This window comes from Lissotriton helveticus, chromosome 5_1, assembly GCF_964261635.1.
Source record: "Lissotriton helveticus chromosome 5_1, aLisHel1.1, whole genome shotgun sequence".
NCBI lineage: Eukaryota > Metazoa > Chordata > Amphibia > Caudata > Salamandridae > Lissotriton > Lissotriton helveticus.
This window is the reverse complement of record NC_136065.1, coordinates 1,624,250,953-1,624,275,661: the sequence shown is the minus strand read 5'-3', so window position 1 is coordinate 1,624,275,661 and position 24,709 is coordinate 1,624,250,953. Positions and strand designations below refer to the sequence as shown.

At 45.2% G+C, this 24,709-nt stretch overlaps 1 protein-coding gene across 1 annotated transcript in view; it reads right to left on the bottom strand.

The window, feature by feature from the left end:
• Positions 1 to 1,610: 1,610 nt before the first annotated feature.
• Positions 1,611 to 24,709, bottom strand: part of LOC144755655 (granzyme-like protein 1) — a 210,604-nt gene continuing 187,505 nt past the window's right edge. The window contains exon 5 of the mRNA XM_078644814.1: positions 1,611 to 8,724. Within this exon, the coding sequence (XP_078500940.1) occupies positions 8,578 to 8,724 (147 nt within the window). The 3' untranslated portion in view covers positions 1,611 to 8,577. The remainder of the gene's footprint in view (positions 8,725 to 24,709) is intronic.

Genomic DNA, 24,709 nt, shown 5'->3' with positions numbered 1-24,709 from the left:
GAGGAACAGCCAGCTGAAGCTGGAGCTGAACGGAGGTCCTCATCCTTGGATCCACCCCCTCGGCCTGGGACGACTCCTGGTGGCAGACCGCACTGGGAACAGCTCCAACACCCACTGACAATGCATGCAACCTAGGGGTCATCCTCGACCCCACCCTCTCCATGACTAAGCAGGTCAACGCCGTCTCCTCTTCCTGCTTCAACACCCTCCGCATGCTTCGCAAGATCTACAAGTGGATTCCCACTGAAACGAGAAGAACGGTCACCCAGGCCCTCGTTAGCAGCAGGTTGGATTACGGAAATGCCCTCTACGCAGGAGCCTTGGCCAAACTCCTGGAACCGCTTCAACTCATACAGAACACCTCTGTACGCCTGATCCTCAACATCCCTCGCCGTAGCTACATCACACCCCACCTGAGAGACCTGCGCTGGCTCCCCGTCAACAAGAGGATAACCTTCAAGCTTCTCTCCAAGCACACAAGGCACACCACAACACCGGACCAGCGTACCTCAACAGACAACTCAGCTTCTAAAACCCCACCCACCAGCTCCGCTCCACCGCCCTCGCCACAGTCCCCCGCATCCGAAGAGCGACTGGCGGTGGCAGATCATTCTCCCACTTCACCGCCAAGACCTGGAACACCCTACCCACCCACTTACGGCAGACCCAAGACCTGCTGACCTTCAGAAGACTCCTCAAAACCTGGATTTTTGAGCAGTAGCAGCAGTCCCCACCCCCTAGTGACTTGAGACCTTCATGGGTAAGTAGTGCACTTTATAAATGCTATGATTGAATGATTGATTGACAGATCACTTTACAAAATCTTCTCATTTTGCAGTCAGAGAACTAAAGTAAACATCAACCTCAATTGTAAGAGAATAAACATAGTCTGACATTTGAGATCTGTCTTTGAATGTACAGCAAATGAAATCAAAATGTAAAGGGCTTTTTATGGCTCATTTGCCTTCTAATCTCCAGCATGGTCACAGGCATACTCATGAACTTGTAGTGCCAGAAATAGGTAGGATCAGTTATGTTGATTACAATACACCGAGTTGCAGCAGGAGTATCTCGTGGAAAAATTTCAAAAAGAGTTCCCGGGAAGTGAGCACTCAGCAAAGAATATAAGGAGGATCAGAGAAGTGGTTATGAGCCTGTGCTCCACGGTAGGGACAAATACATGTTGGATAGCCTAAAACAAAGTCAGTGAATAGAGTGCCAGCAAATGTGAGTTACAAGACACAACCAAGTGATGATCCATGGGAGAAATACATCCCTAGGTAGGCTTTCAGCATGTCTGCAATACGTTTTTTCAATAGACATCTCCACTGTCTGGTAATCCTAATTCTTGTTGTAGGGATACTGCGGAATATCACAACTATGCTTGGGATCAGAGAACCTTAGTAGGCATCCTACCACCTGAGTACCCAGGAGCCTAGACCGACTAGCTATAGTGTCTCACTTGCCCTCCTACTCACTCACAGAGGAACAAGTGATTAGACACCCGAGAACACAACCTTGTTGACCCTATCGGGAATCGCAGTTGCAGGACTCACCCGTTCGCTCCCACACTCATACTAATCTACAATAAGTTCTGACAGAGACACAAGGAAAGTATAACAATGTTTATTTTAACTATTGTGCTTTAGTATGCAGTATTTGTGCCACAATAACTAAGAAAATGCCTAACACAAATACGGTCAGCATAGTAAGTAGTCCATCAATCATAAAAGGAGCTGTTATTCTATAAGACAGGGTAGTCTAACCTCCCTTCCCTTCTACAGAATCAAAACGATTATATATCAGAAGATATCTGGGTGTTAGCAGCAAACCCCACACCTTAGCATACACAGATGAAAGTTCTACATCTCAGGTGCTGTCACGATCTTTTCTCTGAAAAGTTCTCTCTCCAAGTGTGTCTTGTTACATATCTGTGCATACCTATATGACAAAAGTATGTGTTCCCAAAAACCAGCAGCATCCGTGTGTTTTGTCTAGGTGCTAGGGCCTGACCAGAACACAATAACAAGGGGCATTTTTGTTTGACCTTGTCTATGGAGTTCAGACTAAATCCCAGGAAAGAACAGAACGCGAAAACAAAAGCTGGTTCTGTATGAAAGTACAATGAGGCACAAAGCAAAATAAGTTTGTAAAGTAACGTGCGCAAAGCAGAGGGCAGTCTGCAACGTGCTCATGCTAACATAGGGAAAATGACAATGGGCCTGGACCAGACATATGACATCCTAAAGATAGGTAGTCTGACACAGCTGCATTTTAACCAAATACTATTTTGTCAATAATTGCATAATTATTTTTAGCAGACAACAGCATCTTCACTCCCTACAATCAAACTGATGCCCTAACTGCTCACGCATGCCTAACACAGAGGTTTTTATGTGTCACGGTATTCAGTAATAAAATCAAAACATTACTTATTTGGGGTGCAAAAAGTTGTGCAAGCGATAAAGTACAGGGAGGCTTCAATGCCCCTATGACAGGAGAACACTCAAAAGCCGGTCCAACTTGGGTCATCTCAAATTACATCTTTCTAAACTATACAAATATGTATTTGCAGCCCTGCCAAGTACCACGCATCATGCCGTAGACCAACACATTTCAGTGTGATGGTCTGCATCACTAACTATAGCGCCTCCTCAGCTGTCAAGCTTAGCTGGAGCACTGCTAATGTGCCACTAACTGACAGAGTAAAGCTGAAGTGGCAGCGCGCGGTGCGCGCTGCTCAGGGCAGGCTCGGGGGCTCACTCGCTGTTGCTCGTAGCTCTAGCTAAGCTACTACGGGAAACAACCATTACAACGCAGTCATTAAAATGCACTACATTTACAACGCAGTCATTACAGCGCAACTGCCTTTACATCGCATGCCATCACTATGCAGCCATTGCATCACATTACACTACAACGCATGCCATTACAACGCATGTCACTACAACGCATGCCATTACAATGCATTACCTCTACACTATCCAACACTTACCCTACTGTTGCACTCATTGGAGTGGGAATAGTATTGTTTACCCCTAAACTATCCAACATTTACCCTACTGTTGCACTCACTGGAGTGAGAATAGTCATTTTTACCCCTACACTATCCAACACTTACCCTAATGTTGCACTCACTGGAGTGGGAATAGTAATTTTTACCCCTACACTATCCAACACTTACCCTACTGTTGCCCTAAAAGTATTATGTGTTGTAATGGTCTGTGTTGTAGTGGTATGCGTTGTAATGGAACACATTGTAAATGTTTCCAAAAATGTGTTGTGATGGCATGTGTTGTAAAATCATGCATTGTAATGGAGGTTGCAATGTAAAAACCGCATGCAAAGGCATGCGTTGTAAATATTTGCGCTGTAACGTGTCCTATTCAGGCTACTACAAATGATTCCGCTACAATGTAACATAGGAACCCTGATTGCCCAGACAGTGGCGCAGCATTACTGGTTACATCCACTGACATCACGAGGAATAAGTGCCCAGACAGCCAAGACACACAGAAGTGTGTGTCACAATTATAGGCGGGCCCGGCCACCCATGCGGGCAGATGAGGGTTTAGTTATGAATAAAGTTTGGCAGTGGCAGCCCAGTCCCACCGCTGCTCGCACTGTACAGGGGGATCCCAGCCGCTGCCTGAGTGGTGCCTCAGCAGCACAGGGCACTGCAGTCCACTGTGCAGCTAGCCTCAATGAATGCCCACTGCCACGCGGCGAGGAGTTGAGTTCGTGGACTGGACTGATGCCAGGGATGGATAGAGATAAAAAATTGGCCCGGGCACACCATTTACGTATTGCCTTTCGGCAAAACACTGCTTCAGCTGAGTTTTATGAAAAGAAAGGGGGTGGGGGCATGTTTTATTAACTTCACTTAGATAAAAAAAATGCACAGATTCGTTCACACTGCTGAGACATACATGAATACAAGTGAGACCACTTCTGCTCAGACCCCCTCCCCCACTTAATCAGTATACATTAATTGGCCAGCCCAACGAGAGAAAGGGAGTGCTACCTCCGCACATCTGCCTTGAGAAAGGCCACTCAGGCACCCACTGGCCACTGACGGCATCCTAATAGCACAGACAGCCCCCAGGCTACCCAAAAAAGCAGCCCACAGCTGGAACTCGGCTACCAGCCCTTCGGCCATTTCCATAGTGCCCGCGTTACCATGGCCACTGCCTGCTGGGTTCTGGTGGCCAGTGCATACCAGGCCCGTACCGAATTGGCGCTCGGTAGACAGAAGTGGATCACCTAGGGCCAGATGTAGGTGGCCAATTACCGGTCGGTAACGGCCGAATTCGGCCGTTACCGACTGGTAATTGGATTTTGAGATGTAGGGCCAGTCATTTTACAGAATCGGTAAATTTACCGATCGGTAAATTTACCGATTCTGTAAAATACCGAATCGGTATTTTTACCGATTCGGTAAATTTGATATGTAGGTGGGACTCTTCTGAGTCCCACAAGCCTTACTGAATCGGTATTTTACCATCAAATTCAATTTGATGGTAAAATACCGATTCCGGTGTGCATGCACATGTGTGCATGCACACCTGTGCCATATGACAGGCAGACCTGCCCTTAGGGCATGTATGCCTGCCACATGGCACCCGACCCTGTTATGGGGGTGCTAGAGGGTGTCAAAGTGACACCCCCTGCACCCTTGTGAAATGCGGTATTTACCGATTCGGTAAATACCGAATCGGTAATGCCCATTCATTCCTATGGGCTTCAAAGCCCATAGGAATGAATGGGCATTACCGGTCGGTATTTACCGAATCGGTAAATACCGAATATTACCGATTCGGTAAATGCACATCTGGATTTACCTACATCTCCCTCCTTCTATTTTACCGATTCATAAATACCGAATCGGTAAAATTCGGTATTTATGAGTCGGTAAAATAGATTTACCTACATCTGGCCCCTAATTCCTAATACAATTTGCCTTTTTGTAGGGCTCATGATCAGAATCATTCTGAGCTGCCTGTGTAAGTTACAGCTGACCACTGGAGTCACAGACTCTCTGCTCACTCTAAGTTGAGTTCAGCGTTATGCAGAGAGTTGCACTGACTTGTTTTAGGGTGAGCCTGGTGCTGGTCCAACTACTTTTACTTTCAGCACTGAGCGCCACTAAGTCAGCAGAGCCTCTAGCTCTGCGACTGGCTGCTGCTTAGTGCTCTGCCTGTGTTGCTAATTTTCTTGCAGGACTCCTGCCCCTCTGTCAGTGGGGAGCGAAGCGGGCGCGGTGCAGGAACCTGGATGATTATGTTTTTGATGTGGCCAGCACCACAGGGAAGTCAGGTGAGACACCTTTAACAACTTCGCTGCGGCGGCAATTCCGCCGCAGTGCTAGGGGGAAGGGGGGCCGCTCGGCGCTCCCATGCTCGTGACGTAACCGCTCCGTCACGAGCCTCGGGCGCGCTGTGCTTGTGACGGAGCGGTTCCGTCACGGCTCAGCCCGCTCAATAGAATGCGCCGTGCAGGTGCGAAATCTGCGCCGCACAGGCGCGAAATCAGCGCCGCACAGGCGCGCGGAGCGGGCCGTGACGGAACCGCTCCGTCACCAGCACAGCGCGACCGAGGCTGGTGACGGAGCGGTTCCGTCACCAGCATGGAAGAGGTTAACATGGCTCTCATGCTGCAGGCCCCCTTGCCCCAAAAACATAATAACGGTCTTTACCTGACGCTGCTGGCTGCCCTTATATGATATTGTTCACATTCAGAGAAGCTGAGAGCCCCCACGTACATACTGCTTGCAGGCTTTCAGATTTCCTACATGGATAAAAGTTAAATTTCACCCAGACGTGATCACCTTGGATTGTGGCTTGATTTTGATTGCAAGAAAGTGTCACTTATAGTCGTTGAAATGTCACTCATAATTACACTGAAATTATGAAAATGTCACACGTAGCAATTTGGCAGCTATGCACCGGGTTCTTGCTTGCCCTGCTAGTTGTTGTCCTATTACATCTGTTAGTGTCTTTTTTTGGCTACACCACAACCTACTCCCATAAGTGTTTGCATGGATGGTTGTTAAATATGTAAATATCTTTTTCTTAGACCTGTTAGGAACTATTGCCCATGATTGATAAAGCCTTCCAAAAGCATCAACTCTCAACAAACTATGTATGGACGCTAGTGTGCTCCCTGCAAAGCCAGTCCTGTGTGGGAAGATAAAGTTGGCTTTATCTGGTGTCCTCTGGATCACTGCCTCCTCTTCCTCTCTGGCCCTTTAGTCTGTGACTCCGTCTACCCATTATGAGAGCGATGGAACTATGAGCCATCTGGATCTGTCCAGGTGTAGAGGTGCACCATATGTGCTTTGTGTGTGCCTAGTCCAGCAAGAGCTGTGCCCCCAGGAAGCCAATGTTGCAGTGGTACATAAAGTCTCAGAGCCCTGGGCCAGTGACCCAATGTTAGTAACATCCCTGTGGAATGATAACAATTCACTTTTGTGCACTGGGGGTAGGAGGGCTGGGTGAGTGCAGTGTACTTAGGGCAGGACTATGACAACAGGTATGCTCCATTTTCCTGTCACAGTTACTCAGTTGAGTGAACGAAGCTCGCATTTCTGCTGCCTCTGGGTCCCTTTTCCGCCATGTCTAAGTGAAACATGGATTGTTGCTGAATAATGTGTACTTTTTTCTGTTTATGAGGGAAGATTTCAGTACTGCTGCTCATCTGCATCTATTGTTTGTTCAAGGGAAGCTTGTACTACTGCACTTGTCCTGTCCATTTTCTGTGCATAAGTAAAACTTGTTTTGTTGTGGAGGATTATGCTGCTATTCTCCATATTGTGCCTGATTTGTGCCTAAGGGTCCAATTTAAGTTTAGGCACGTGGGTCCACCATGGGGATGTAGTAAATTATTCTGTTACCCATGGTCGAGAGGCCACCCACCTAATTAATAAATGACCACCAAGCAGGCAGTCATTTATAAAGGCGTTGTCAGGAACCTGCGTCATGGCGGTTCCTGCCAATGCATTTTACTTTTTGCTACCGGGGCTGCGTCAGCCCTGTAGCAAACAGTATTCTTTTTCATTAAAAAATTAAAAGCCCCATACTGGATTTTCTTTTTGAAAATAAAAAAGCAATGCTCTCCATGCCAGGAGTCTTCTCCCATGACAGGGGGCAGGGGGAGGGGGGTTAGCATTATAATGTTTTTTATTCCTTATAGGAAGGTGAGAAACAGTAAAAAACGACTACATGGCCTCACATCTAAATTGGTCAGGGAACATGTAGCCGTTTGGCCACAGCGGAGATAGAGTAGCCTCTGCCTTGCCAAGCTTAAGGTCCACCCGCAATTACATTTGGCAGGTGAACCTATTTATTGGCAGGGAGGAAACTTTGTAACTGTGGCGATGGAGAACCCTCTCCGCCGGTACATAAATCAGGCCCAGAGTGAACCTTTCACTACTGTTGCTTGCGCCCCAAGGTTTCTATGTATAAGTGACACTTTCAATACTGCTACATGTGCTGTACATGCTTAGCTTGTACTGGTTGTGAAGCAAGTTTGCACTGCAGATTCTTGTGGCATCCTTTGATCGATGTCTTTGGACAAAGCCTTCCATGGGAGCCTTTGTTGGATGGCTCTGTAGTAGGCTACAGCGGGATCCATTGGTGTATGTCCTTGGGGGAAGACTTCAATGTAAGGCTTTGATAGGAGTTTTCGGAAGTGGTTTTCTATAGGTTCCTTTATTAGTTTGCCAGACGTCTTTAAGGGAAGCTTTTATTGAAATACATTAGTGGGTGCTTTGGAGGAGGGTCATTTGTAGAATGCCTTTGGTGGGTGAGTTTTCCAGACAAGAGATCAATTGCTTCCTGGATCTATTTGTTAAAGATGCATTAAACCCTTTAGCAAATGACTTTGGGGGAACCTTTAAAAATGTCTCCTGCGAATGTCTTCAGAGTAAGCTGTCAATGGAATACATTAGTGAATGCTTCTGGAAGAAGCCTTCCATGCCGTACTTTGTAGGATGTCTTTTGATAAAGTCCTTAATGGCAGACGTTTGTGGATGTCTTTTATGGAAGCCTTCAACTGAAGGGTATCATAAAAGCCTTTGTTTGGGAGTTTTAGGAAGAATGCCAGTAGCCGTTCGCAGAAACTATTTAGAAATCTCAAAATGTACATCTTTATAATGCCATGTCCGTCTGAAAGAAACCTGCAGGCCTATGCACCCCACTCAGAGATTTGCCCCATTCTGGTTTGTCATTTGGTAGATTGTGTCAAGAGGGGCACTATTAATACCTTATATTTACGAGCAGCCAAACGAAAAGGCAATTATCACTTTTTCAATGAAGAAATCATCATTCTCATTATTTTGAGCTTAGGCAGACTTGATTGGTCTTCTGGATGTTATATGATTTGCTTTTAGTTTCAATTTACTTTGCTTTTATCAAAACCCTGGTCTCTTATGGAAGCATAGAAAACTTGCAGACGCTTGTGCTTAAGGTAAGCATTTTTGAAAATTGTGCAGACAGCCAATAGCTTTGTTGTTCGAGCAATAGATGGTAGCATCTTGTTAGTGGTGGTTCGGAGATGGGCTGTACAAAGAATGCCCCTTCAGTCAGACTGTCTGAAGATCTTCTTTATCCAGGGTATGAAGTGGGAAATCTTTGTGAAGATTCTGGGCGGCCGTCCTGTGCTGAGCCCATGTGAGACGATACCCTGCAGTACATTCCGACAGATCAATGGTCCTCCAGAATCGCCCTACAAGGGAAAGGAGAGCAAATGTAAGGGAACAATATTTTGTTTCATTTAAAAATAATAGCAATTGCATCGCCATTTTTAGTCTCCTCCTATTGTTCTGGATGAGTTGCCCAGAAACACCATGGGTTTCTTTACAGAGTTTATTTCCAGACCTCCACTCTGTCACGGCACCCAGATACACCGACGGTTTATAGCACATAACTAATACTGGGGCCAAAATACTAATGTTTTGAATCTCACAAATCAGTTTCAAACTGATCTCCTAATGCAAAGTCACAATACTGAAATGCACTAAACTCTAAAAATGATGAAAAAGAAAAAATTGCAGAAAGCACCAAATACCTAAGTGTTATTTATGGAACATTTACGCCATTGTGATTACTAAAGAACGAGTAATGAATGCTATGTATCAGTAGCGGCCCGCATTGCTCGTGGGTGAGGGGGCTTGTGCGAGGGGTCTGGGGGGGGGGGGGGGTGTCGTGTGGGAGGGGGTAATGGGGAAATAAAAAAAAAAGAAATAAACGTACCTTTCCTCTGGGCCCCGCTTCTTCTGGGCTACTGCTCTCCTGCCTCCAAACAGGAACAGTAAATAGGCAGCTAGGCTCCCTCCCCTAAGCTAATCACAACACTGCATGCAGCGTTGTGATTGGTCGGGACACCCCCAGTCAGGGTCTAATGGGGTTGTCATGTTCTCCATGCAGCCTGCAATGAAGCCTGTATGGAAAAGTGCAGAGTGCGCATGACTGGTTTGGGCGGGCCCAGAGGGCAGGCCAAACAGTCTTTGCACACTCGGGAGTGGGCAAACCACTCCTCCCCTGCCCTGCTCAAAGAGCAGAGCGACCCCGCCCAAAGAGCAGAGCAACCCCGCCCATGTGCAAAGCAAACATAAAATGGTATTAACTTTTAGTTATTACCATTTTATGTCTTGGCTTTCTCGCTCTGCGAGAAAGCAGTGGGGCAACGCTCCTCCACCCTAGTGGAGTCGCACATGCTATGTACTTCCGACTCACAAATTGTGAATAGCTGCAAAAACTAAATTTTGCAGCAGCAAATTACCATCAAGTTTAACCAGTCGTCAAACAGGTGCAGACTAAAAACAGGGGCCCCAAATGTATCGATTTGTTACAAAACTGCATCTTTGTATGCAATGGTGAGGAGAATGATCATTGTTATTGGAGCACAGAAGAGGAGGCTTAAACAGGAAAGGATATTTAGAGGTAAAGTGACATCTTCTGGATACCGTGTATATTGAGTATTACCAATACCCACATAATCTTTCCTAGCACCCTTCAATAATTGCAGGACACCCATATGCATGTTCACAGAATTGCACATTTTCCTAAAGTAGTAGGTCGTGAAGATGAGACAGACATTCAGACTGCGCTTTATACAACAGACTAAATAAATAACCCGAATCTACACAGCCTAAATATACAGGTGGTGGTATGCAATGCTGGGTGCCAAATAACAGATATTATCACATATTCGCTAACAACGATTCGTACATTCTCAGACTTTGTAGACTAAACAACCGTTTTGCACAAGGAGAGTGTGGTGGAGGATGTTTATTGGGCAAATCACATGAATATTGTTAAAATAAACCATAAAGCTGGCATGGCGTCGTGAACACAGCTAACAAGAGGTTTTGTAATGTTATAGGTGACGGTGCATATACCATTTGCCCATGGTTTCTCACACCATATATCAAAGCCCAAACCCCAAGTGAAAGGAGATACAATGGTGCACACAGGCTCACACATTTGGTCTGCTTAAAGGTAGCTTCAGATGTCTACACAAGAGAGGGGTAGCAGTGCAATAGACTCCAGGGACATCATGTCAAATATATCCGAGCATGTTGTGCAATGTTGGATAAAGATAGGCTCTTAGTACTTGTTGATGAAGACTCTGATAAGTAAGTACTGCTACCCCCTCAAGCAAGGCAGGAGGCGGCCACTGCTGCACACAGTACACAGACATCACAACAAATCCTTTCTGAGATAAGTGCTCTTTATTTATGATGGTAATATGAATGACATAAATGCAGGCTTGAGTTTAGCCATTTGTTCCTGTTTGTTCATAGCTGTTGATGTATTCATACATTTCTTAACAATCTCGCATCTGGAATGACACAATGGTCATTAAAACCGAGAACCATTTTTAACACATAAAAAACGCAAATAATTAAGAATGGAAAATGTAATTTAATGATGCCTCCCTGCAAGGGTCCATGCCTCGTCTCCTTGACCATCACAGCTCTGGGTGTGGGGTACACTCCGTACCTCCTGAACAGAAAGACTACTGAGGCGTGACCTCACTTTCTGGAGTTGGAACTTGCTCCGCTCATCAAGAAGGGTTGTCATCAACTCCCCAGGGGCTGTGGTAACTTGAACTAACCCACCCACAACATCTCCACTATAATGTCACACCTCAACCTGGAGATTCATGGTCTGTCTTTTAAGGACATAAGTTGCATTATCCAACCGAGTCACTGACCTTACAAAACGTCCATTCTTGAAAAGACTTAGGGCCAGATGTAGGTAATCTCAATTTACCTATTCTTAAATACCGAATTTTACCGATTCGGTATTTAAGAATAGGTAAATGGGATGTAGATAATTTTTAGGTAACAATTACCGAATCGGTATTTACTGATTCAGTAATTGCCATTTATTCCTATGGGCCTGGAGGCCTATAGGAATGAATGGCAATTACTGAATCGGTAAATACTGATTCGGTAAAATGGGGGACACATTCAAGGGTGTCAGGGTGTCATTTGACACCCTGTTTCACCCCTGAATCGTGCTTGTGTGCAGATGTGGCACACATACATGCCCTAAGGGCATATATGTCTGCCACATGGCCCAGTTGAAAATGCACTGATTTGCATTTTCAAAGGTATTCCTTTTTTACCACCAACTTATAGTTGGTGGTAAATAACGAATCCTAAAATGGGAAAAGCATTCACTTGAGTGCTCACTACATTGTAAATTCGGTAATTTACCAATTCGGTTTTTTAAGGAATCGGTTATTTACCGATTCCTTAAAATACCGAATTGGTAAATTACAGAATTTGCAATTTAGGCCACCTACATCCCAAATGCCCAATACCGTTCGGTAACGGCCGAAATTCGGTAATTTCGGCCGTTACCTACCGGTATTGGGCTACCTACATCTGGCCCTTAGTGTTGTTTGGGCTTCTGTGACGCCTCATGCAATGCTGTACACAAGTCAGTGACTACCTTTTTAAGCGTTCCATGTGATTATTAATGGCTCTGTGCCCATTGTAGGGGAGTCGAGAGACCACTACACAGGGGGGCCTACCGGTGAGTACGTGCACATGTATGTAATAAGAGACCACACACTCGGATAGCTGCTCAGTTGGACCGGAAGCCTCGAGCGACCTCCGTCCATTTATTTATAGCCTTCTGCCACGCCTGGCCAGAAGGTGATACATTTTGTGTACGTGTTTCCGGGTCTCAGCCGAGACCCGCGAAACACTAGAACGTTACACCCATCATTCATTTATAGTGTTGCACAAACCTCTGTAACGTTCTTTGATTTCGTGCCAAGGCCAACTTTCTCACTGATGGCTCATAACACCTCTAATTTCTTGCGCTGTATACCCAACATGTGACGTTTCCGATTGCCTACATCTGAATGCTCTTGCCACACTACTGCCTATGCTTAAAGTTGGCTGGGTGGTTGTTGTGACAGCAGGTTAAGTGAGTGGCAGACGGCACTGACCAACATTTGTCCCTGTTGCTCTTTTTTTACAGGAATTCTCCTGGCACTTGCTTCACTGGCTCCAACATGCTTTTCCCATTCTTCTTCTTCCCTCCTTCCTGCTTCTTCCTCCTGGAGTAGTTTGAATTTTGAATTTGATTTGGATTTCTAAAGCGCGTAGCTACCCGTGGGCGTCCCAGCGCTGTGACTCGTCAGACTAGATCCAGGGCGGGGTGATTCAGGGGAACAGCCAGGTTTTCAATAGCTTACGGAAGACTAATACATAGTAGTGGTATGTTTGTAGGAAAATGAAGTGACTGCTATTTTTTCAGTAGCATGTCAAACGCAACACAACATTTCAAATTGTGCGCTTTAGATCGTATGTATGATGATATTCATTTACTTGAAAGTATGATTAAACGAACACAATTCTGAGTTTTAGAATAGTTTAGTGCATGTGTTGTGTAATCTGTGTGTTGCTGTTTTGAAACCACGTATCCCACAATGCAATCTTCTATCAGGAATACGGCAGGCATGGAGTTTCTGGGGTGGAAGCATGGATTTACAGCTGTACGGAAATTTCACTTTCACATTAAACATCAGCGTAGTGGGGCAAGACACTATTAATGAGTGTAGTAATAAGGAAGCGATATGGGTAGATAGTAACTCAAATTTATTAAGGTAAAAGCCTTAACGATGCCGCCTGCTTGTCCACACGAGACGCGAATGCTATCTCAACATTCGATAGCAGGCGCGAGCTGTCAGAACGGTCTGTACCAAAGTACTGGAGAGGTGAGGGGGGAACGGGGAAGGAGTGAAAGGTACAGTCTAAGTTACAACACATCATCCTCCTTAGGGGAAAGGAAGGAACAGGAAGGGGAAGAGTGGGAGCCGGAAGGACAAGGGGTAGAGGCAGGAAGAAAACACCCCACCCATTCTCCTGGCCCATGGTCTTTCGCAGAAGACCATATGTAACTCTAAAACACATTAAGTTCACATAGCAGATCACGATCTCATTATGTATTGTTTGTGCCAGTGTGGGGAGACCCTTAGCCTATCACTCTTCCTGTCCTGTCTAACCCCTCTGTTGATGTCTCCACCCTCCATCCTTCTTGTGCTTGACCTAGCTTCATCCCCCCCAGCTGGCACAACACGGTCATGGCTCCATAATTTTCCATCCTCCATGACCACAGTGTTCCTCTTCGGCATTCTGATGGTACTGGGGGCATAAAACTTGTCACCCCCTTTCCTTAGTCTCTCCGGTTTCCTGATGTAGACATTTTGTCCTCGCTGGAATTCTCTTTCCTTGACTCCCCACTTCTTGTCGTACCATTCTTTGTATTTCCATTGTTTGTTTTCGATCCTCCTCTTGATCTCTTCTGGATCTGTCTCCTCTATTTGCCCTCTTCCCATCCAATTGGGGGTCAGCTTCGATCCAGCTTTCCTCCCTCTAAGTAACTCGAATGGAGTGCGTCCAGTAGTGGACTTTGGAGTAGTGTGATATGCCCATAGCATGTCTCTTATTGCTTCCTCAATGTTCTCCCCAGCCTGATTGGCCAATTGCATGCACTCTTTCAACATGCGGTTTACTCTTTCCACCTTGCCGTTTGCCTTGGGGCAATACAGTGGCGTGCGGATATGAGCTATGGAGCAGTCTTTCAGAAATTCCTTCATCTCTTCAGAGACCAGTTGTACCCCATTGTCCGTAACCAGCGTTAATGGGATGCCTTCTCTCGAGAACACCTCTTTTAGAAACTCGATGATTGACTTTGTGTTCACATTTTGGACGATCTTGCAGGTTATCCAGCTTGAGTAGTAGTCCACCAGAACCAGTAAGTACCAATCCTGGGGCCCCTTGCCACGGATGGGCCCGGCTATGTCGAAACCTAACTTGTCCCATGGAACATTAGGACCTTCCACCGGTGACAATGGTGCTCGTTTAGTGACTTTAGACTTGTCACTTAGGCTGCATGCGTAGCAGTCCCGCACTTTGTCCTCCATCTCACTGTCCATTGCTGGAAACCAGTAATCCATACGTAGTCTAGCTTTGCACAAACTACGGCCTAGGTGTCCTTCATGCGCTAGTTCCACGATCTGACCCCTTAAGGCTTCCGGAGGGACCAGCTTCCCGGACTTGAGTATAAAGTTCCCTTCAACTGATAGATCTTCCCGCACATTCCAGTACGGTTGGATCTCGGTCTCCATATCCTTGCATTTCTTTGGCCATCCAGTAAGAATGTGTTTCTTCACTTTCTTCAGTACTTCATCTTGTTCCATCTGGGTTTCCCATTCATTCTTTTCCACCGCAGCTAGGCTCACCTCCAGGGTAGAGTCACCATTCAACTCTTCGACCTCCTCCCCACCTGCCGGTGCTCTCGATAGGAAATCTGCAACCCGATTTTGTTGCCCTGGAATGTAGGTCACTCTGAAGTTGTAGGCTTGCAGGCCCACAGCCCATTTAGCTATGCGGGGCGTCATGCTTTCCATGTCTTTCTTAGTAAAAAGTGAGACTAAGGGTTTATGGTCAGTCTGTACTTCGAAAGGAATTCCCCAGATGAAGAACTTGTAGTGTCGGATGGCCCAGTAGACTGCTAGTGCCTCTTTTTCAATGGTTGAATAGTTTGTTTCCGATGAAGTGAGGGTTCTTGATGCAAAAGCCACTACTTTGACTTTGTTCCCCTCTCTTTGTGCCAAGGTGGCCCCGATTCCTCTGTTGCTGGCATCAGTCGAGATGATGGTGGCTCCATTCGGGTCGAATTTACCAATAAACGGGGCTTCAATGATCGCCTTCTTTATGCTCTTCATGGACATCTCTTGTTCTTTCCCCGTGCAAAGACACTGTCTTTCTTGATCAACTCTCTAAGGGGCTGCGACACCATGGCAAAGTCCTTGATAAATTTCGCCATGTACTCAGCAAGTCCTAAGAACGATAGTATGTCCTCTTTGTTATTTGGTGTGGGTGCGTCTCTCACTGCTCTGACCAGGTCGCACTTTGGCTTGATGCCTTCCTCCGATAAGGTGTGTCCAAGGTAGTCCACCAAGCTTACACCTAGCTTGCACTTGCTTGGTTTGGTGGTGAACCCGACCTCTTTCAACTTCTCTAACACCTTCCTTGCCATCTCATTGTGTTCTCCATCACTTCCACCATAGATCAGAATGTCATCTTGAAAACATATCGTGTTCTTGCAGTCTTTCAGCACATGTTGCATGACTCGTTGGAAGGCCGCAGCCGCTGACGCCAAGCCGAATGGCATTCGCTGAAACTTGAAGTTGCCAAATGGGGGGGTGAATGCCGTTAGGATTTGCGAATCTGGATGTAGCTTAATTTGGTAGTATGCAGAGGACAGGTCCAATACACTAAAATACTTGGCCCCCCGGATTGTGCTTAACATTTCACTGATTCGGGGAAGGGGAAACCTGTCCACCAGGATATTGGCATTTAGATCTCTCAGGTCCACACAGAGTCTTATGCTGTTCCTTCCATCTTTTGCCGTGATCACGTTCGGGGCCAACCATGCTGAACTCTCAATATCCGTAATGACTCCCTGACTAACCAACCTGTGGAGTTCCTGCTGGAGAGGTTCTCTCATTCGCAATGGTATCGATCTAGTCTTGTGTACCATGGGTACTGCTCCTTCCTAAAGAATAATCCTGTGCATATAGATCTTAAATACACCCAACTTTTCGCTAAATACTTCCTTAAACTCTTCGGTGAGGTCCCCCGCTATGCCTGCAGGGTTGATAAGTAACACCTGCTCCTTGTTGTTCGGGTCTAATTTCATTGCCAACTCCTTCTGATGCTTCCAGCCCAATAGAGTCGAGCCGCTAGTGGATACATACACTTTCCCCACTGTGTGCCTGTCCTTAAATGAAATTCTCATTGTCACCATGCCCTCTAATGAGATTCTTCCCTTGTTGTACCCCTTCAGGCTGATATCAGCTTGCATCATTTTAACAGGATGATTAGCAAATTTTTCCTCAAACACACTTTTGTCTACCAACGTGTAGGGTGAGCATGAATCAGCATACATACTGAACTTTACCCCATCAAGTAAAACATCACATTTAGGATAGATATCATCATTATTTTCATTTTCCTCACCCACTTGGAAAATATATGATTTCTCCCCTGCCTCTTCCTGGGAAGACTCCTCTATGGCATGCACTGCTTTGCTGGGTGTCTTACACACCTTGGAGTAGTGCCCCCACCTGTTACACTTCCTGCATTGTAAATTTCTCGTCGGGCACTTCTAATTGTTGGCCAAGTGATTAGGACTACCACATTTAAAACACACCATGGTGGCTGTCTTACTGCGAACTATCTCCTTACTCTTGTCTCCTACTTTACAAATGGTATTTCCCTCAGTGTGGGTCTTGTTCTCTGCCCTCTCTTTGTTTGTCCCCTCCTGTGGTTTCATTTCCCTCATACACCGCGCGGTGTGTTCCAGGCCCTTTGCTATATTGACAGCTTCCTCTAAGTTTGGGTTCCTGGTGAGCAATTCCTCTTGTGTCTTTATATCGTTGGTGCATCTCACAAGTTGATCTCTAATCAACGAGTCTGTGAGTTGCCCAAATTCACAGGTGGCTGATAAGCCTCTCAACACTGCTATGTAAGCGCTCACCCTCTCCTCTCTCTTCTGCACCCTCTTAAAAAACTTATGTCTTTCCAGCACCACATTAGTTTTTTCCTTGAAGTGAGACTCCAACTCCCTTAACGTGCACTCATAGACATTGATTCCCTCCACTACTTCCTCTTGCTCATCCTCCACCAACCTCCCTGTAATATCTTCATAAATTTTCCTTCCATGTGTGCCTAAATTGTGAAGTAGTATGTGTTGCTTACGTATGTTTGAATAATTACTTCCTCCTATGGCAATGAGATAAGATTTAAATATGCCTTGCCACCTCTTCCAGGGAATAACCGGTTCTCCTAATTCATTCAGGAAAGGAGGAGGTTGACTCATGCCTGCTCCCGCCATTGCCATAAACTGCCCTTAAGTTCCCTATTCACTAATGAAAGGATAACCAAGTGGAGAGATAATTGCTAGATTCTGATAAGGATAACTTTCACCTATAAACCAGCCTGTAAAACTACAATGTTCCCTCAACAGGAGGAGAAATGACAATGTGATTCTACCCCCCGAGAGAAATGGGTTAAAATGTTATGTTATGTTATGTTATGTTAGACCAGGTTTATATAGCGCACGGCTACTCTAAAAGAGTGTCCCGGCGCTTTCCGCCATTTCACCGTTTCCTTGACCTAGGTATTTCTTCTGCTAACCCCTAAGTTGGTTCGATAGTCCCCTTTCTTTTACCACAGTTCTTAGTCAGAGGAACCAATAAGAATACAGCCCCCCACCCCTTGTTGGCGGGAACTTCCCGTGGAGGAGTCTCTGAGGAGAAAAGTTCCTGTCCGAGCGGAGCTGCTGGTGGGGAGATTCTTCCTTGGATCGCCGAGGAGGTAAAATCGTTCCGCTTCCTCCTTAATATTACTTTTTTTTTTTTTTGCAAAGTTCCGCCTAATTTCCTGTGGTGATTTCTGAGGCAGAATCGATAGGGGAAAGGACGTCGAGGAAAACGCTATGCCAACTGCAGGGAACCTGCTACAGTTCGCGCTGGTCTCGCGTAGCTGTTTCTCTAGAAGGACGAGTCTCCTGAGAGAGCAGAGACTGGGGACCTGAGCACCGTGAGGTGACGATGGCGCAGCGCATGAATGGAAAGATATTCCGACCAACTCCGCCAGCCAGCCCCTTGCCTCGCTGCTCTCCTAACGCTACAGTGCGCCGCCTCAGTCCATTTATTCCTTTCCCTCAACGCTGCACTCAAATCAATCAAATCCCCACCTGTGCCCGACCTGACACACGAGAAGACCTCCTTCCCCGCTAATCCTTCCGTACTTTCCACACAGCTCTCTCTCATTGACTCGCACTCTCCCGAGTGATAATATTCACGATCACCTTGTATTACTCCTTCACAAACTTCGTAAAATTAGTCGCGTACAATTCTGTTAGCGTCTCACCACGACAGTTGTTTCACTTTCAGCTCTCAACCGCTGTTTGCCGTGGGCACTCTCCTTCCTTTCTTCCTTCGACAAGCAATTAACTCCTTCCAGGGGGACGGCATCCACTGTCCCTGGCACAGTCTCCTCACCTCGTCGCCATTTAAATGTAGTAATAAGGAAGCGATATGGGTAGATAGTAACTCAAATTTATTAAGGTAAAAGCCTTAACGATGCCGCCTGCTTGTCCACACGAGACGCGTATGCTATCTCAACATTCGATAGCAGGCGCGAGCTGTCAGAACGGTCTGTACCAAAGTACTGGAGAGGTGAGGGGGGAACGGGGAAGGAGTGAAAGGTACAGTCTAAGTTACAACAATGAGATACAAGTGTTTTTGGGTAAAGTTAGTTACCTGTGGATGCTGGTGGTGGAGCCAAATTGCCTACTGTGCTCACTCCTGTGACTGCTTCAGGGCGAACTGAATTTGTCATCAAGTGTGAGTGGTTGTTGGGAGCAGGGCCTCCTCCACTATCACTGCCATCTTTCCTTCACCTTAGCTTCTACCTTGTTCGTGAGACAAGGCATACCATTGTTTCCTTATTTCATTGATGCTACGATGAGTAACTCCTACTGCGTTTACTATGAGTGTAGCAATGCAAAAAATGACACCTAGCCAGCTCTTGCTGGCTGGCAGAGCAGTTTTCGAACTGCTAACTCAACTTTGCCATTTAAAATAATGACAAAGCCCATACCTTCCTTTTTAATATATATATATATAACCCCAATGCAGGCCTATTGAGTCCTAAGGAAGGGTGCTATAAATTAAAAAGTGTAATGTGTGTTTTTATATGTTCTAATACTAAAAACACAGAAACTGTTCTTTTAAATGTAGAAAAGCTAGTAGCCCCATTGGTGAGTAGTCGGGAGTTATCCCCAGTTAAAAGGAACGGCTGGTTTTGCTGTAACACGATGCCAGTAGAACTATGGCAACAGTTTTTTGGCTGAACTTCAACCGGACTTTGAGGGACATCGAGCCCTGTGGCCAAAGTCGTCCCACAGTGATCGTTGACCGATGAGTAGCCCCAGGGAGTCCTCCACCACCGGATCAGCATCTTCAGCATTATCTATCCCTTGCATCAGGACCACTCTATTGAAGTCAATGGCAGTTCACCCAATCAACCTGGAGGAGCCAGACTAGAGTCTGCTTTGACTGTGAAGTTACTGCCCAAGTAAGTCTCATTGGCCCCAGTGGCTTGATCGCGGCCTGAGTTGATTGCCCAAATTGGGCTGAATTCTTATTTTACAATTTTACAAAACTTTTCAAAAAGTTTTCAGAATACCCGCAAACCAAGGTAGTTGTCAATGCTTGTTTGCAATTTAAATGAAAAGCAGCGAATTATTATTTGCTCAACAATTTATATCTTCTGAACCCTCCGGTTGATTTTGTTAATTTTGCTGTTTAAAAATTTATAAAACCAAGAGCCATTTTTTTATGTATCGGTGCTGGACTTCCTTTGTGTCGTGTATCTTTCCTATTCAACTGTTTCGGTACTTCTAGATGCTTTGCACTTGTTTTGTTTTATAAAGCCTGATTGCAAGAAGCCACACCTATTCAGTGTAGAGTTAAGGTTTTGCAAACAAGTCTGATTAGCCCCAAGATGGTTACTTGAGTTTATTACATGGGGAGGTCGCAAAACCAAACCATATAATAAACTGCTTTACTCACACTAGTTTATTGTTGCCCTGTGAGCCATGCATTGTTAGTATTACTTTATAAAGCTTGCGAACAATTCTTTCTTTTTGTCCTTTGCCTGTTTAAGCTCTTTTTCTCCTACTTACCTCTGGGTGTTCTTTGCCAACAGATGGGGAAGTTGATATTTTTTGCTGCTGTGCTCTCTGTTCTGTGCTGTTAACAGAGAGAAAGTAGCGGCCATTTTTTAGGTCGAGCCTGTCAGTGCATGCACTGTCTGCTAGACATTCTGTCAACAATAAAGCGACTGTATTCCCACCTCATGCCTGCAGTTGGTTAGTTCCTGCGCCACTCTTCCTTTCAGCCTCCAGTCTCGTTCCGCAGAAGATACATCACATCCTTTCAATGATGAGGAGCACTTGTAAAGTACAATGTACTTGCGCGTGCCTTCTTCATCTCCTGTTTCAAGGAATTCTTTTTTTTTATGCTTTCGGCACGTTGCTGCTTGTTTTGCCGTCCGCTTTCTCACTGCACTTTTCACCTTGTGTATGCTACAGCAAAGTGATATTTTGAGCACCGTACAAGAAATAGAATTGTTAGTCTACAAAATCGCGTCCCTCATGACTTACCTTTCAAGCTCTGTCTTCATGTAACTTTTAAAAACACCATACTTCTGCCATTTTAGCAGTCTCCACAGCCTCTGTTAGCTTTCCTTCAAGTCTCCTGTAAGGCTGCATGCTGATTTACTGAATGTCGTAAAATGTAATCGTCAGAAAAACTTGCATGCATTTGCTACTTTTATGGGGACAAGAACTGAGGCTCAGTGAAATAACTGTATAGGCATGAATTCAGTGGTCGGAAATCCCTACTCACATCCTCATTCATGCGCCGCATCCACCTCCTCCTCCCCTCACTCATTCCCTTCACTCTCCCCCTAATCATCCACGTGGGCTTCACTATGCTGACCTAGGCTATCTAAACCCCCCCCCAAGCCACATCCAGGATCCACCCTCCCCCCTACACCCATACCGTACAATAAACACACAACCCACACTGGACCCGACTTGATAAAATTATACTTGCATTGCAACAAGTCAAAGAAGACCTCCAACTCCTACAAGACCTGATTCTCCATTCACCGAACGTCATAAGGCAGGTTTGAGATTCTTCCTTATAAGTCCATAGTAACCGCCCCCCATATCTACACTTACCACACCAAATGCATCCACCTCCCATGATGTATCTGCCCCCAAGATGTAGAAATGTCCCTTACCCCAATGCCACAGCCTGACCTTTATGTATACTCATATACTCTCCCTACTCTGCTCTTAGGAGCTCCCTATCCCACCCAGAGCACAGAATGTTCAAACAACAACATAAATAAACTCTCCCTAATCCAAACCATCCCCTCTAATCCACATAGAGCCCCTAAACACAACCCTAGAGGAATATCCAACAACAATCTTATGCGAGGCACCCAGACACAAGAACATCAAACTAACATCAAGCCACAGCTCAAATGCATCCTACTCAACTGCAGATCAGCTTCAAGACATACAGCTGACATAGCAGCCCTTATACTCACTCATGAACCAGACCTCGTAATACTGACTGAAACCTGGTTAAATGAATCAGCTATGCCTATCCTAGACATTCTGGTCCCCCCAAATCACTACATCATCAGACTAAATAGATCTGATAGACCATGGGCGGTATTGCCTGCATTCACTGGAGCAGTCTACCAATCACATTCTCCATTACTAGCTAAATGTGAATACCTCTGCACGGACCTCACAAGAAACAACAAACCAGTCTGTTTATTGCACACATTCTATCACCCTCCAGGCGACAACCTCACTTTCGTGGAACAGTTCATGGATATTGTGATTCCAAACACTGGTCTACAGACTGCTGAAATATTCCTTGGAGATCTCAAACTTCACTGGACTGACCTCAATGACCCCAAAGTCAATAGCCTGAAGACTTTCTCACAGACCTAAACCTCACCCAAATCTGCAACAGCCCCACACATGACAAGGGCTCCATCCTAGACTTGGTCATCTCCAATACCGACTCCATTCAACTGAACGTGGTCCTCCCCTGTGATTGGTCCGATCACCATTGCATCTCATTCTTTATTAATAAATCAGTACAAATACAGTCACCCCAACCTACGAAACCCAAAATATGGAAAAAAAACCTAAAGAGTACGACCACGGACTTACTCTCATCATCTAGTGTCAACCTCTTGCTGCTCCCTGCCGACCTACTGGATGTCCAAGTGCTGACAAATCACTACTTTACCTCTGTGACCACGGTAATAGACACAATTGCCCTGCTACAATTGAAGAGAATATCCACAAAAGATTCCAAACCTTGGTATGACGGCAGACTCAATGAGGATAGAGTTTCCCTAAGACTAATCGAACGCCAATGGGTAAAAGCTACCAGAAACTCCTATTACAGAAATATCAGAAGATCAAAAGCTACAATTTTTATGAACCAATTAGAAAAAGACAAAAATAGACCCAAAAAACTATTTGTACCAATTAAAGCACAGTCTAAAGGCTTAGCTTACCCCACACACGTTAGTCCTAACTCCCAACATAGCTGCAAAGACTTCTGCGCCTTCTATACTGAGAAGACAGAAAACATAAAAACTGACCTTCTTAAGACCCGAGTAACTCTAAATGGCACTCACAAGAGCACCCCTCCTCCCACTCTTTTCTCTCCAAGCCCACTCTCTCCAAAGTTCGCCCAAAAAAATAACGCAGAAGGGTGATCCTTCAACCTTTACACAGAAGATGCAATATTAAAAATGATCACATCAGCAAACCCCTCTACCCACGTCATTGATCCTCTTTCTGCCAATTAGCCAAAAGAGTTCATACCACTGCTTTTGCCTCTATGGACCAAGATTATCAATACCTCTCTGCTTCAAGGTATCATTCCTGAAAGCCTTAAATCTGGGCAGGTATCATCCATCATAAAGAAACCAACGGCAGATCACACAGATCTAAATAACTATCTCCCAATCTCTAACATCCCAACTCCGGCCAAAATTCTAGAAAAATGTGTACACAGCCAGCTGGGAAACCACATTGCCCATTCATCCTCCTCAACCATATAGCAATCTGGCTTTTGCGCTAGGCACAGTACTGAATCGCCCATGACTCACATAATAGATAACGCACTAACAATCCTTGATCAAAACGAAGCCTGTCTGCTATTCCTTCTTGATCTCTCTTGGGTATTCAACACCGTCAAACATGATAATCTTCTGGACCATCTGAAATATAGAATGGGCCAAAAAGGATCAGTTCTAAATTGGTTCACCTCTTTCCTCCAAAATAGATCCCAAAGATTCAAGGTCAATCAATCCCTGTCTATGGCCATCCCAGTCACTCTAGGAGTACCACAGGGTTCATCCCTCTCGCCTACACTTTTCAACCATTTCATGGATCCTCTGACTGAAATTCTCACCTCCTCAAGCATCCACTATCATATGTACGCTGACGATACACAACTATACTTAAAGATCACCTCTCTGGACAATATCCCAACTCTCAATTCAACTCTTAAAAAACCTAGACCTGGCTGGTGGAAAACCACCTGAAACTAAACACCCTCAAGACTGAATTCCTCCTAATCGCTCCTCCCAACAAAACTACCAAAATTGCAGAATGGCTTAAACAACTTACAGCGCTCAACTGCTAACCTCATATTATTGATTCAGCAAAATCGCTGGGATTAATACTTGACAGAAATCTAAACATACATAAACATATTAGTGCTGCAACAAAAAGCTCAAATATTCAGATGAACAGCTTGAGAAAACTAAAACCATTCCTTCCCGCAAATTCAAACTGGCAGTGCAAGCATTAGTAATCCCAAGATTAGACTCTGCGGTCTTCCCAGAACATCAACAGCCCCTCTAAGAGCCCCGCTCAATTCAGCGGCTAGGCTCATCATGGGCTCAAAAAGAAATTGTCATATTAACCCTCGACATTAGAGCTCTTAACTGGCTTCCTCTCGAAGCTAGAATTCAACTAAAAAATCACTTGCATGACTTACAAAACCCTACATTACAATACTGCAAGATACTTTGCCCAGAAATGAGTGCTTTCTCGTGGTAACAGATCCTCCAGAAGTACCAGCAATCTTCTGCTGAAACCACAACGCTTTGCCAAAAAGAAAACATACAACCGTGCCTTCTCTAGAATCACTCCTAGGATTTGGAACGCACTGCCCCCACAAACCAGACGGAACTTTTCTTTTACCTATTTTAAAAAAGAAGTAAAATCCTTACTTTTAAGTAAATTCTTATGAAACATTGTACAGATGGCCCACAACAGATATCGGTATTAAAAGACTTTATTATGTATTCCTGTGTTCTTTTTTGTTTCCTACTCTCGACCCATGTAAAGGGCTCTGATACTCGCAAGTGTCATGTTAGCGCTATATAAACCTTCAAAATAAATAAATTAAAAAAAGGAACGTGGAAAAAGGGATTTCTCTAGCCTTAAAAAATTATGTTGCATGTTGCAGTACATGCCAGTAGCTGCGACAGTGA